Below are 14,935 nucleotides of genomic sequence, written 5' to 3' on the forward strand. Positions count from 1 at the left end.
TCGGTCGTCATTAATGGAGGTGGAGAGGTCCAGGAAGGGGAGGGAGGTGTCAGAGCTGGTCCCGGTAAATTTAAGGTCAGGGTGGAATGTGTTGGTGAAGTTGATGAATTGCTCAACCTCCTCGCGGGAGCATGAAGTGGCGGCAATGCAATCATCAATGTAGCGGTGGAAGAGGTGGGGAGTGGTGCCGGTGTAATTACGGAAGATGGACTGTTCTACGTAGGCAACAAAGAGACAGGTATAGTTGGGGCCCATATGGGTGCCCATGGTTACCCCTTTGGTCTGGAGAAAGTGGGAGGATTCAAAGGAGAAATTGTTAAGGGTGAGGACCAGTTCGGCCAAACGAATGAGAGTGTCGGTGGAAGGGTACTGTTGGGGACGTCGGGAGAGGAAGAAACGGAGGGCTTGGAGGCCCTGGTCATGGCGGATGGAGGTGTAGAGGGATTGGATATCCATGGTGAAGATGAGGCATTGGGGGCCGGGGAAAAGGAAGTCTTGGAGGGCATGGGTGATTTCTCGAACGTACGTGGGGAGTTCCTGGACTAGGGGGGATAGGACAGTGTTGAGGTAGAAATGAGTTCAGTGGGGCAGGAGCATGCTGAGACAATAGGTCGGCCGGGGTGGTCAGGCTTGTGGATCTTGGGAAGGAGGTAGAACCGGGGTTCCCGGACTATGAGGTTGGAAGCTGTGGGTGGGAGACCTCCTGAGGTGATGAAGTTCTGTATGGTCTAGGAGATGATGGTTTGGTGATGGGCGGGTGGGGTCATGGTCACGAGGGCGGTAGGAGGAGGTGTCCTCGAGTTGGCGTCTGGTTTCAGCAGTGTAGAAGTCAGTGCACCAGACTACCACTGCGCCCCCTTTATCTGCTGGTTTGATGGTGAGGTCAGGATTGGAGCAGAGGGAGTGGAGGGCTGTGTGTTGTAAGGATGAGAGGTTGGAGTGGGGGAGAGGGGTAGACAGGTTAAGGCGGTTAATGCCCCCGTGGCAATTGGAAATGAAGAGGTCAAGGCCAGGTAATAGGCCAGCACGGGGTGTCCAGGTGGATGGAGTGTGTTGGAGGTGGGCGAAGGGGTCCTCGGAAGGTGGGCGGGAGTCCTGATTGTGAAAGTAAGCTTGGAGGCAGAGGCGGCGGAAGAAGTGTTCGACGTCACGGCGTGTATTAAATTCATTGATGCGTGGGCGGCGGGGGATGAAGGTGAGTCCTTTGCTGAGGACTGATCGTTCGTCCTCAGTGAGGGGGAGGTCTGGAGGGATGGTGAAAACTCGGCAGGGTTGGGAGCTAGGGCCTGTTGTGGGTGTGGAGCTGGGAGTGGGTGCAGAGCCTGTAACTGAAGTGGGTGTGGTGGTGGGGGGAATAGGGGTAGAGTCAAGAGCAGGGTGGTGTTTCCCTCAGGATTCTGGGGGTCAGGGATGGTGATAGTGGGATCTGTGGGGGGCATGTTAGCAGAATGCAGATGAGTGGTGTTGGTGGGGGTGGAAGTTACTGAGCGTGTGACATCAGCCATGAATGTGAGGGGCGGAAGTGATGCCACGTGTGGTGCATGAGGAATTGTGAGGGGTGTAAGTGGCTATGGAAGTGGCCATGATGGGGGTGGAAGTGATGTCATCAATCAGCGTGGGGATGGTGGCTGTACCAGCCGCATGGCTAATGGTGTCTGAGCAGTTCCAGAGGCCTGGGGAATCTTCTGGAATGTTTGAGGAGTGCTAGTTATGGAGGTTGATAGAAGGCATTTGGTATGCTTTCCTTTATTGGTCAGAGTATTGAGTACAGGAGTTGGGAGGTCATGTTGCGGCTGTACGGGACATTGGTAAGGCCACTTTTGGAATATTGCGTGCAATTCTGGTCTCCTTCCTATCGGAAGGATGTTGTGAAACTTGAAGGGGTTCAGAAAAGATTTACAAGGATGTTGCCAGGATTGGAGGATTGAGCTATAGGGAGAGGCTGAACAGGCTGGGGCTGTTTTCCCTGGAGCATCGAAGGCTGAGGAGTGACCTTATAGAGGTTTACAAAATTATGAGGGGCATGGATAGGGTAAATAGACAAGGTCTCTTCCCTGGGGTCGGGGAATCCAAAACTAGAGGACATAGGTTTACGGTGAGAGGGGAAAGATATAAAAGAGATCTAAGGGGCAACTTTTTCACACAGAAGGTGGTACGTGTATGGAATGAGCTGCCAGAGGATGTGGTGGAGGCTGGTACAATTGCAACATTTAAGAGGCATTTGGATGAGCATATGAATAGGAAGGGTTTGGAGGGATATGGGCCGGCTGCTGGCAGGTGGGACTAGATTGGGTTGGGATATCTGGTCGGCATGGATGGGTTGGATCGAAGGGTCTGTTTCCATGCTGTACATCTCTATGACTCTATGTATCTGGACCTGAATACAATATTTGTCATCAAATATGAAGAAGCTATGAATAGCTGAGAACACTGATTTATTGCTCTCAATAGCTTCATGCCTCCCCCTCTTAAACAGGGAAGAACATTTAATCACAAACTACAAGAAAAACAACAGCAAATATTTTGACCACTTTTCAGTTAGTTCAGTCTCAATGCCAATTGTGCCTTGTGTGTTAGTGGAAACTTCCCATTATCTCGACATAATCCCAGCACATGGAATCTGGGAAAATGGTTCATCTCAAATCTTCACAGACTATTAAGCTATACACAAAAAAGCATACACAAAAAGGATATCTTTTCTCCTACTGAATAGCTCTCTCCTTTTTATTTTCTTGTGCCAACAATGTATTAGATAATTGAATCTTCCCATGTTATTATTTTATTGTAAATAAAAAATAATTAATGATTTTAACCTGAGTCAAACCACTTGGCAAAAAAGGTAAATTCAAACCTCGGTTCTTGAGGAGAGATATTAGAGAAAGAGGATCAACCAGGGATCATTTTCTGAAGCATGGAACTTCTTTTTCACTGGAGCTGCTTCTCTGTCCCCAGCACTTTCTAACTCCTAAACTAAACCAACCTAGAAAAATCCCTGTACTGGGAGAACTGACCATTCCAATTCATCATACAAGTGATTTTTAAAAACTCTAAAAGTCTTTTCCCTGATTGTTGCCTTGGGCTTTTGCTTCACAGGAGATTTTGTTCTGATTATAGAAAATGCTTACTTTCTTGTAAATACACATTTTAAAAAATGGTGGGAGAAAGCCTGAGCTATTACTGAGATCACTAACTCACGCTCAAATTTGCCTCGAGATCATTAGGGGATTCTATAAAGAAAAGCATGAGCAAAGTGTTGATTTCAATGAATAAGTAAATTAACTATTAAATAGTTAAGGCAGATTTCTATGGACTGCATTGTGTTGGCAGCAATTGCAGAGGTGTTTTGGCAAGGACAACTCACAGCATGTAACGGCAGCCAAAGGACGTACTTTCACTAATTGGTGCCTTATCTCATGGTGCTTTACACACTCACAAATAATTTATCAGATTAGGAGGGTAGCTAGCAAAAATATTGGACCTTCTTTAATCAAAGTAGAACGTGCAGTGCAGCAGATAGTGTTCTTATTACTCGAACTCTGCCTATACAGTATTTCAACTTTGTATTTTTACCCTCGAACAATCTGATCCATCCAGATTGTTCAGTAAAATGTGAAGCACATCATGACAGAAGCCATTTTAACATACTACTCAATAACGTTAAAAGAATTATCTCAAGTTCCCCTGCCTAGCCTATCACCTTGTATATCAGAACAGGAATTGCAAATAGAGCATGGAGAATATTTTATGATCGTGCCTGATGTAATAAACCCTGATGTAAAAGTGTGTGGATGTCAGGGCTTCCAAAACAGTAGGGTCTTGAGATAAGATTTTGCTGTCACCAGCTCTGATCCCTGAGTGGACAGCTGAGTGGACTTTTCAAAATATTCACGTTTTACCTACTGGAGGGCGTGGCCTAATTGATTGTTCACTGTCTGCCAAAGGGTCTGAGGACCCAAAACATTAACTCTGATTTCTGACCTCAGATGCTACTAGACCTGCTGAGCTTTTCCAGCAATTTCAGTTTTTGTTTCTGACTTACAGCATCCGCAGTTCTTTTGGTTTTTATTTTGCTCACTGTTTGAGAGGGTGTGTGAAATGGTGGGTGTTCATTCTGCTCACCTCTTCATCAACTGTCCCACAGGGGAAATTGAAGGACATGGCTTGAGAAAGACGAGTGTTAGTGAAGGAATGAGGAGATGCAGCATATCAGTGAGGTGAGGGCAAGTTGAGAGTGCTGCTGAAGAGAAAGGGTAATGAGGAAGACGTGGGGGACACATTCAACTCATTTCACCTCCACTACTGCAACTAAAACCCTTCCCACACTCCCCTCCATGCCTGTAGGTTCCCCTTCCCCCACATCCCCATTCAAGTCTTCTGCCATGCTCAACACTAACTGGAACCCTGCTCATTTTCAGTCAGAGTGTCACACAAAGTCTGATGCATGAAAATAGGGTCACACCGATTAGTCATTGGGGAAACACTGGTGTTGGTAATAGTGGTCAGCAAGTCCATCTTAAAACTGAGTGTAGTGAAACGGCACTGCAATATGCTCAAAGTCACAGTCAGCATGGACACTGTGGAAGAAAGGCTGAACAGGGTGGAGAGGGAATTACAAAAAAAAAACAGAATTGCACATCAGACAGGGCGATTTTATTGCAGCCTAATACTGCTCTCTGAAAGTTCAATTTGTTTTGCCCCATCCTTCAAATACTCATTTACTTCCCTTGTAAAATCATCATAAATTTCTCCATCACTATTTGTAGAAAGGGAGTGTCAATGTCTTTATTAACTCCTACATAAAGGTATGTTCTTAACTTCTCCTTTCATTCTTTTAGTAAAGATTCTAAATTTATTGTGTTATAAATATGGGGTTTATAAGATTGTTATCGTTCATGATTATGCCTTTAAGTAAAGGTGAAACGAAAGGATTCTGAAGTCTGCATGACAACAAGCCCAGGGGAGTCTCTGGTTGTTTTTTATTTCAAAAAATAAGGTGAAAGGTCTTCATAATTGGAAGGTACCTAGGGGGTTCAGGGATGGGCTGCTTGGGAGAGTGGTGCAAACCAAGGAATGGCGAAGGCAGAGATGGGTGGGAAGGGGAAGCTGTTCTTGGTGGTGGGGTCTAGTTGGAGTTGGCAGAAGTGTTTAAGGATGATGCGTTGGAAGCGGAGATTGATAGGGGTGGTAGGTGAGGATTCTGTCTTTATTGTGTTTGGTGGGGGGTGGTTTAGAACAGTGGAATGGGGAGTAAATGCTGTTCAGCAGATGGCTGTCTAGACAGAGGTTTACTACAAACCTACAAACTCCCATAACTACCTGGACTACACCTCCTCCCAACCAATATCCTGTAAGAACTTCATCCCATACTCCAAATTCCGCCGCTTCCACCACATCTGCTCTGACGAGGAGACATTTTTCTCGCGAGCATCCCAGATGTCCACCTATTTTGAACAACATGCTTTTCCTTCCTCTGTCATCCAGATAGCCCTTTGCAACACCACCTCCATTCTCTGTTCCAGTGCTCCAAACCTCCCCGCCCACCAAATGCAATAAAGACAGGGTCCCCTTGTCCTCACTTACCACCCCAACAGTCTCCGCACCCATTGCATTATCCTTAAACACTTCTGCCAACTTCAACTAGACCCCGCCACCAAGAACATCTTCCCATCCCCACCCCTCTCTGCCTTCTGCAAGGATTGTTCCCTTGGTTTGTGCCACTCTCCCCACCAACCCTGCCGAACCCCCCGGTACCTTCCCCTGCAACTGGAAAAGATGCAAAACCTGCCAGCACAACCAACCCCCCCACACCCCCCAGCCCCCATCACCTCCATCCAGGGCCACAAACAGTCCTTCCAGGTGTGACAGAGGTTCACCTGCCTCTCTTCCAACCTAGTTTATTGCATCAGGTGCTCCCCATGTCGTCTTCTCTACTTCGGGGAGACCAAACTTAAACTTAGGGAACAGTTCGCCGAGCATCTCAGTCAGGCACACAGGGGCTAAGCGGACCTCCCAGTCACCGCCCATTTCAATTCTCCCTCCCACTCCCTTTTCGACATGACCATCCTTGGCCTCCTCCATTGTCACAACGAACCAAATTGCAAATTGGAGGAACAATGCCTCATCTTCCGCCTGGGCAGCCTACAGCCCGGAGGGCTCAACATTAAGTTCTCCAGTTTTAAATAACATCCCTTCCTATCCCCTGACTCCCATCCCAGCCTCTCCCCCTCCCTTCCACTCCTCACTGCCACCAACCTCGCATTGACCAACCAGATCATACATTCTACCTGTCTTCATCTATCCCCACTTCACCACCCAGTCCCCACCTCCCCCTTTTTCTGCAGCTCTCCATTCACCCACCCCCAGCGCTGAAGAAAAGTCTGGGAAAGAGGCAGCAGCTAGAAGCAAAGGTTTCTATGGTTCAGCACACTAAGTGTGAGTGAGTGCTCACGCTTGGAGTGAAAATAACTAAGTCATGAGGATTTGAAACAGAACTGGAAGATTCAGGTAGTTTATACTGAAAGTGTATTGTTAGGAAAACCCTCACCAGGACATTCCAGAGGTAATGGTCACCAGGCCACATATCCTTTGGGGTGCCACATCACATAGGATTGGTTCTGAGAGAAATAAGTCTATACTTAAAAGACAGAGAAAGTATCATTGTGAAGTTGGCTTTTTGATTGTGCTAAAAGTAGAAAAGTATAGGTGGCCTACAAGAATAGTATTTAGTATGTTTATTCTATTTGTTCCAATAAAAGTCTTAAAATATCTAATCTTGCTTTGCCATCCTTTCAACTATTAACTGGCCATTCAAATTTCTTTTAAAAAGTTTCTACTGTCTATAGGAATTATGACAATGGTCAATTTTTATCGCACCCATAACTTGTGGGTATGAGTTTTCTCCATTTACCTTCCCACCCTTCACAATTTATGATGTATCCTTATCTTGCTCTTTTGCTTTTTTTTCAAAAATAGTTGTAATTTGTCACCTTCATGCCTCAAGTATCTTCAGTGTTGTGTTGATTGGCTTTACAACTTTCCTAAAATTGTGCATCCAAAAGTGGAAACAACATTCAAGCGAATGTTTTATCTATGATTTGCATAGATACCTCTTTGCTTTGGTAATTGCTACAAGGGTGGAAATGATTCAGTGATTTTAAAAAAGCTATAATAGTGAGTGGTCTTTCACTTCCTCTTTCACTTCTGAAACTACGGATTTATTTGTAAATGTGAAGTACCAATTGAAAAATTGCTGAAGGTATCATCAATGAGGTTATCAGATAAACTGACAGACCACAAGGTTGCAAGCACTTTACACTACAGTCATACTGATTGCTCAATATATTTCATTTTATTTGAAATGAACAGGCTAGATCCTATTTCAAAACCTTAAGAACCTGGGGCTTACGTTTACCTTCAATACTTGAATGGTAACTAGCGGAATGATCATCGGCTTATTATAGATTTGATCTAAGGTTTAGTTTCATTGAAGTTGATATTAGTTGTTGCTCATAGCTGCAGGAAAATGCATTTTCCCTAGTGGTGAAATAGATAGAGGATGCTGTAGTCCCTCTTGTGGCAAAATATAACAAACATGAGAGAGAACTGCATTCATGAGACATGCATGAGTTTATATACCTGGAGCTCTATAAGTGACCGTCTGGAGTCATTACATTGACATATATTATATTCCAAAATTCCTAAATAGGTAGACTATCAATAAATTAAGAATAAGTTACCTGGAGGTGCTTTTCAAGCTTTTGAATATTCCCTTTTTTTGTGACAGAAAGAACGTCCAGATGAGTAAGATGCAGGATATTGGAAATGTATTAAGGTGCTCTAAGACTGGAATAAGGTATATAGAGGAAATGTAATATCTATTGCACTTCCAATTTGACATGTTTTGCCCTTTGGCTATATACATGACACGGGACAAAGTGAGGACTGCAGATGCTGGAGATCAGAGTCGAGAGTGTGGTGCTGGAAAAGCACAGCAGGTCAAGCAGCATCCGAGGAGCAGGAGAGTCGATGTTTCATGCATAAGCCCCTCATCAGGCTTATGCCTGAAAGGTCGATTCTCCTACTCCTCAGAGACTGCCTGATCTGCTGTGCTTTTCCAGCACCACACTCTCGACTAGACACATGACATGGAATGTACTTTATAAATATGAAGTTCATTACAATCGTATTGAGTGGACCATGTTGTAATGGTCACCAAAATCTTTTATACTTTTAAAAATGTTATGAATAAAGCCTATTTCTTTTTTTAAAAAAAAATTTCCTTCCCTCCACCTCCACCCCGCTATTTACCAATCTTAGCTGAGTGTAAGTTATGCCCCTGTGGTCTCAATGTTACTATGTCATTGTACTCTCCTGAAAGCATTATGTAATAAACTGTGTAACTACTTCACAAAATGTAATATGAGGCTTTATTAACCAGATATATATGCAGATTTTAAAACACAAAACCCAATTCAGAATGAACAGGGACAGTAAACAAAGTAGATGGTGACATCTTGAAAAATGTCCATAATACAGAGGAGGAAGTGCTGGATGTCTTGAATCACATAAAAGTGCATAAATCTCCAGGACCTGATCAGGTGTACCCGAGAACTCTGTGGGAAGCAAGGGAAGTGATTGCTAGGCCTCTTGCTGAGATATTTGTATCATCGATAGTCACAGGTGGGGTGCCGGAAGACTGGAGGTTGACTAATCTGGTGCCACTGTTTAAAAAGGGTAGTAAGGACAATCCAGGGAACTATTGACCAGTGAGCCTGATGTCAGTGGTGGGCAAGTTGTTGGAGGGAATTTTGAGGGACAGGATGTACATGTATTTGGAAAGGCAAGGACTGATTAGCGATAGTCAGCATGGCTTTGTGCATGGGAAATCATGTCTCAAAATCTTGATTGAGTTTTTTGAAGAAGTAAAAAAGGGGATTGATGAGAGCAGAATGGTGGGCATGATCTATATGCACGTCAGTAAGGCATTCGACAAGGTTCCCCATGGGAGACTGGTTAGCAAGGTTAGATCTCACGGAATACAGGGAGAACTAGCCATTTGGATACAGAACTGGCTCAAAGGTGGAAGACAGAGGGTGATGGTGGAGGGTTGTTTTTCACACTGGAGGCCTGTGACCAGTGGAGTGCCACAAGGATCGCTGCTGGGTCCACTACTTTTTGTCATTTATATTAACGATTTGGATGTGAGCATAAGAGGTATAGTTAGTAAGTTTGCAGATGACACCAAAATTGGAGGTGTAGTGGACAGCGAAGAAGGTTACCTCAGATTACAATGGGATCTTGATCAGATGAGCCAATGGGCTGAGACGTGGCAGATGGAATTTAATTTAGATAAATGTGAAGTGCTGCATTTTGGGAAAGCAAACCTTAGCAGGATTTATATACGTAATGATAAGGTCCTAGGCTGAACAAAGAGACCTTGGAGTGCAGGTTCATAACGCCTTGAAAGTGGAGTCGCAGGTAGATAGGATAGTGAAGAAGACGTTTGGTATGCTTTCCTTTATTGGTGAGAGTATTGAGTACAGGAGTTGGGAGGTCACGGTGTGGCTGTACAGGACATTGGTTAGGCCACTTTTTGAATTTTGTGTGCAATTCTGTTCTCCTTACTATCAGAAGGATATAGTGCAACTTGAAAGAACTCAGAAAAGATTTACAAGGATGTTGCCAGGGTTGGAGGATTTGATCTATAGGGAGAGGTTGAATAGCTAGGGCTGATTTCCTTGAAGCATTGGAGGCTGAGAAGTGACCTTATAGAGGTTTATAAAATCATGAGGGGCATGAATAAGATAAATAGACAAAGTTAAAAATCAAACAATACCAGGTTATAGTCCAAGGAAACAACCACCTGATGAAGGAGCGCTGCTCCGAAAGCTAGTGCTTCCCATTAAACCTGTTGGATGATAACCTGGTGTTGTATGATTTTTAACTTTGTACACAGTCCAACACCGGCATCTCCAACTCATAAATAGACAAAGTCTCTTCTCTGGTGTGGGGTAGTCCAGAATTAGAGGTCATAGGTTTAGAGTGAGAGGGGAAAGATTAAAAAAAAGACTCTCAGGGGCAACTTTTTCATCTAGAGGGTAGTATGTGAATGGAATGGGCTGGCAGAGTGGTGGAGGTTATTAGAATTGCAACATTTAAAAGGCATCTGGATGGGTATATGAATAGGAAGGGTTTGGAGCGATATGGGCCGGGTGCCGGAAGATGGGACTAGATTGGGTTGGCATATCTGGTCGGCACGGACAAGCTGGACTGAAGGGTCTGTTTCCGTCTGTTCATCTGTATGACTCTAAGTTACTATCAACAAAGAAATCACAATATTGAAAAGCAGTTCAGAGGAGGGAGTCTACACATTGAATTCTGAAGAGAAATAAATAGGAAGTGCCAACAAAAAAAGTTATTGGTTACAATAGTTTTGTATCTAAAACATTTTTATCACATTTTGTTATGGCAGGACCATTCTTAAAAATCTTTAAAAAGATTTAAATATTAAAGGGGAAGTTAGGAAAAGTCTCTGCAGAGAGAATATGGAATGCTTTGCGTCAAAGCATATTGAGGTTCAGTCAATATTATTACCACTTGAAGTAAAGATGCAGATGAATATATATTGCACTTGGTAGTTTAAAAAATCATTAATGCAGACATTTTTGTACCGTGTGGCTGACCTTTCTCATATTAAATTCAGGTTATCTGAACACAACTAACTATATCATATAAATATTTTTGAGAAATATAAAGTAATTTACAAAGATTGTGCATTTGACTTACTCTGGTTGGTGACAACTGTGACCGTGGAATTTGACATATTTGAATTTGCAAGGCGAAGAAATCTTTTGGACTTTCCTGGGCAGGACTCCGATGAGAGATCTAGATTCAGCAAATCCTTGCCCTGGAGCTCTGGCGGGGACATACACTGAATGTCTTCTGCAAGGTCTAACAGAAAGATGGAAAGACTTTCACAATACTCTTTACTCAACACATTCAGGGTCATAAGAAAGCATCTTCAAGTTGTGGTCATTTCACTTCGAGATCTGGACAAACACAAATTGTGTCTCTTGATGCAGTTGATAAATTAGCTGGTGCAATCTGTGAAATACAAATATTCTGCCTTGTCCTAACAACCTGCTCCTTAGAATTAGGAGACTCGGTTTAGATATCAGTTTTGGCTCTTTGTAGTAGTTTGAATTAGATATTCATTAGAGTTAGGTCCCACTACATAGATTTGAGCAGATAATGCAGGTGGATACTTCAATGCATGTTTGAAGGCTGCTGCACTGTCTCAGGTACCATCTTTTCGATTCAATATCATGCCTATCCTATAGTGTGAACCATGTAAAAGATTCCATGACAGGCAGAAGAACAGGGAAAATTGATTTCAAGAATGGATCAATGTTTACCCCACGGCCAACACCATCAAAACCTGATATCTAGCCAGTTATGATATTTGTGGGGCCCTGCAAGCACAAATTGATGACAACATTTACCTATGTCATCACAATTTTAGAAGTATTTCAATGGCCATTATGTCTCAAGAGCCTGAATTGTACTAATAAATGCTAATTTAATCTGGCAAAATCATGAATGTGTTTGCAGTCATATTATCCCTAATATCCCTAGTAGAAATGTTGTTCACTCTATATGGTTATATTGTTGAGTGAAGAAAGCATTTGAACAGAAGCTATTTCTCAAATGGATCTGGTGGTGTTAACAAGTTGTATTATACAAAAATGAAATTTACAGTTCTGTTATGGTGTAAACAAAATGACAATTTACAATTGTGCAGAAAAAAAGAAAGAACTTTTACAACCAAAGTTTGAGCCACAGAAATGTGTATGTTAGTAGGGTGTGACTGGAATAGTCAACATTTATTGCTGATCCCTAACTGGCCTTGCATGAGTCAACTGTTATCACTGAGGCTGGATGGGTGCACTGTCGGTCTTGTACCACTACTCCAAGGGTCACAACATGGAATAAATGTAATTTAACCAGTTACCAAAATGGTTAATTAAAATCATTGGTTACAATAGTTTTATATCTAAAACCTAAAATCTCATGGGCAATTAAATAATTTACCTGTATTAGGTTTGAAAGTTTAAAAAAAATCTATCAACCAGCTTTCTTAATGAACAAAATTACTGTCTCACCATCAAAACAAAATTTATTGGTGAAGTTAACACGGTCAGCAATATTGAATTATAAATGCTTACCCCTTTAAATGTCCCCAAAACACACACGCACGCAAGCAAACATACACACACACAGCCACACAGACACACAGAGACATACACACACACACAGACACACACTCTTCAAGAAAACAGAAAGTGCCTTTCTGAAAAAAAAACTATGGCCAATGAGTTACTCTTGAAGGCAAAGGATAATGTACAGAATATTCTGGTGTCTGGTGCTCTGATATTTTGGCACATGTGATCAAATCACTAATCACATTTGCTTATTTCTGAAGTCTCTCAGGCACAGTTTGCTCAGGGAATACAATATTGAGAGGTTCCTCCAGCCACTTTTTTCAGAACATTAAAGAAGTGTGCTCCTTTAGAAATTGGAAAGATCAGCTGGGTAGCTCATCCTTGCATGCTGCTTGCTTTCAGTTACTGTAGTATTCCCCATGCAGTTGCTGTTCAAACAGCCCCAGTAGGTGTCTACATTAGAAGCTGTATCACCAGTCATGTGATTTCTAGGGAGTCTTATTTTTAAAGAAATACAATCTCCAAAGTGACCTTTCAATTATCTCTTAAAAAAAAATACACTCCAGGTATTTCCACAAGACGTGAAATAATCTTCACAAGTCTTCAAAATTTAAGACTTCCAAGAATTGGATTTATCCTACTTTTTGAAGACCGGATGTAGCTGGGCAAATGTGCACATTGTTGGGTCAATGCCAGATTATATCTACAGGGCAACAGTTTGGTTGGGACTGTGGCTGGGTTTAGATCACAAGTCTTCAGTGTTACATTCAGTTTATTGACAGGATCCAAAACCTATGGTATATCCAGTGCTTTTGATTAACTCTTCATATATCACTTGGAGCGAATTAAATTGACTGAAGATTGGCATCAAAATCAAGGTGAGAGGGATCATCCACTTAGTGCTTTTGGCAGCGGGTTGCAAATGCTTAAGCCTTGTCATTTTCACTGATGCACTGGGCTCCCTTTTCAATGAGCATGGGAATGTTTTGAACTTCTTAGATGTTTAATTGTACACCATGTTCTATAACTGTTTGTTGTCAGAATGCATAACTTGGATCTATTGCATTGTTGAAGGATTGCCTGGCTTTGTTGATTGAGGGATAAATAAATATAGACAAAGCTCGAGGGAGACGTTTCCTGTTCTTCTGCAAATATGTGTTGCAGGATGTTTTACATTCACTTGAGGGGGATGACTGGCCCCCAGTTGAACTTATTTGACAGATGGTTCACTGGACAATGCAGCACTCCTCACAATTTCTCCTTCCAACCCTCCCACTTCCTCCAGACAAAAGGGGTAGCCATGGGCACCCACATGGGCCCCAGCTATGCCTGTCTCTTTGTCAGCTACAGAGAACAGTTCATCTTCTGGAGTTGCACCACACCCCATCTCTTCCTCCGCTACATTGATGACTGCATCAGCGCCATCTCGTGCTCCCACAAGGAGGTCGAACAGTTCATCAACTTCACCAACACAATCTACCCCAACCTTAAATTCATCTGGACCATCTCTGACACCTCCCTCCCCTTCCTAGAGGTCTCCATCTCCATCCACGAGTACTGACTCAACACTGACATTTTTTACAAACCCACTGACTCCCACAGCTACCTGGATTACACCTCCTTCCACCCTACTTGCTGGAAAATTTGCTATCCCGTATTCCCAATTCCTCCGCCTCTGCCACATCTGCTCCTAGGAGGACCAGTTCCACCACAGAACACACCAGATGGCCTCCTTTAAAGACTAATTTCCTTTTCCACATGGTTGAAGATGCCCTCCAACGTATCTCATCCACATCCCGCACCTCTGTCCTCAAACCTCACCCCTCCAACCGTAACAAGGACAGAACTCGCCCCCCCCACCCCGGTCCTCACTACCAACCTCCGCATAAATCATGTCATCTGCCGACATTTATGCCACCTACGAATGGACCCCACCACCAGGGATATATTTCCCTCCCCATGCCTATCTGCTTTCTGCAAAGACCGTTCCCTCCACAACTACCTGATCAGGTCCACGCCCCCTAAAATGCTACCCTCTCATCCTGGCACCTTCTCCTGCCACCGCAGGAATTGCAAACCTGCGCCCACACCTCCCCCCTTATCTTCGTCCAAAGCCCCAAAGGAGCTATCCACATCCATCAAAGTTTCACCTGCACGTCCATCAATGTTATTTATTGTATCCATTGCTCTCAATGCAGTCTCCTTTACGTTGGGGAGACTGGACGCCTTCTCACAGAGCGCTTTAGAGAACATCTCTGGGACACCCGCACCAATCAACCCCACCACCCTGTGGCTGAACATTTCAAATGCCATCCCGTATTCCCAATTCCTCCGCCTCCGCCGTATCTGCTCCCAGGAGGACCAGTTCCACCACAGAACACACCAGATGGCCTCCTTCTTTAGAGACCGCAATTTCCCTTCCCACGTGGTTAAAGATGCCCTCCAACGCATCTCGTCCACATCCCGCACCTCCGCCCTCAGACCCCAGCCCTCCAACCGTAACAAGTTCAGAACGCCCCTGGTGCTCACCTTCCACCCTACAAAACTTCGCATAAACCAAATCATCCGCCGACATTTCCGCCACCTCCAAAAAGACCCACTACCAGGGATATATTTCCCTCCCCACCCCTCCCCGCCTTCCGCAAAGACCGTTCCCTCCGTGACTACCTGGTCAGGCCCACGCCCCCCTACGACCCACCCTCCCACCCTGGCAC

The 14,935-nt window shown here is 43.8% G+C and overlaps 1 protein-coding gene across 1 annotated transcript in view; it reads right to left on the reverse strand.

Moving 5' to 3' along the window:
- Positions 1 to 14,935, reverse strand: part of c11h1orf210 (chromosome 11 C1orf210 homolog) — a 49,465-nt gene that overhangs the window by 5,413 nt on the left and 29,117 nt on the right. The window contains exon 4 of the mRNA XM_043698904.1: positions 10,786 to 10,950. Coding sequence (XP_043554839.1) covers positions 10,786 to 10,950 — 165 coding nt within the window. The remainder of the gene's footprint in view (positions 1 to 10,785; positions 10,951 to 14,935) is intronic.

This window comes from Chiloscyllium plagiosum, chromosome 11 (assembly GCF_004010195.1).
Source record: "Chiloscyllium plagiosum isolate BGI_BamShark_2017 chromosome 11, ASM401019v2, whole genome shotgun sequence".
Lineage (NCBI taxonomy): Eukaryota > Metazoa > Chordata > Chondrichthyes > Orectolobiformes > Hemiscylliidae > Chiloscyllium > Chiloscyllium plagiosum.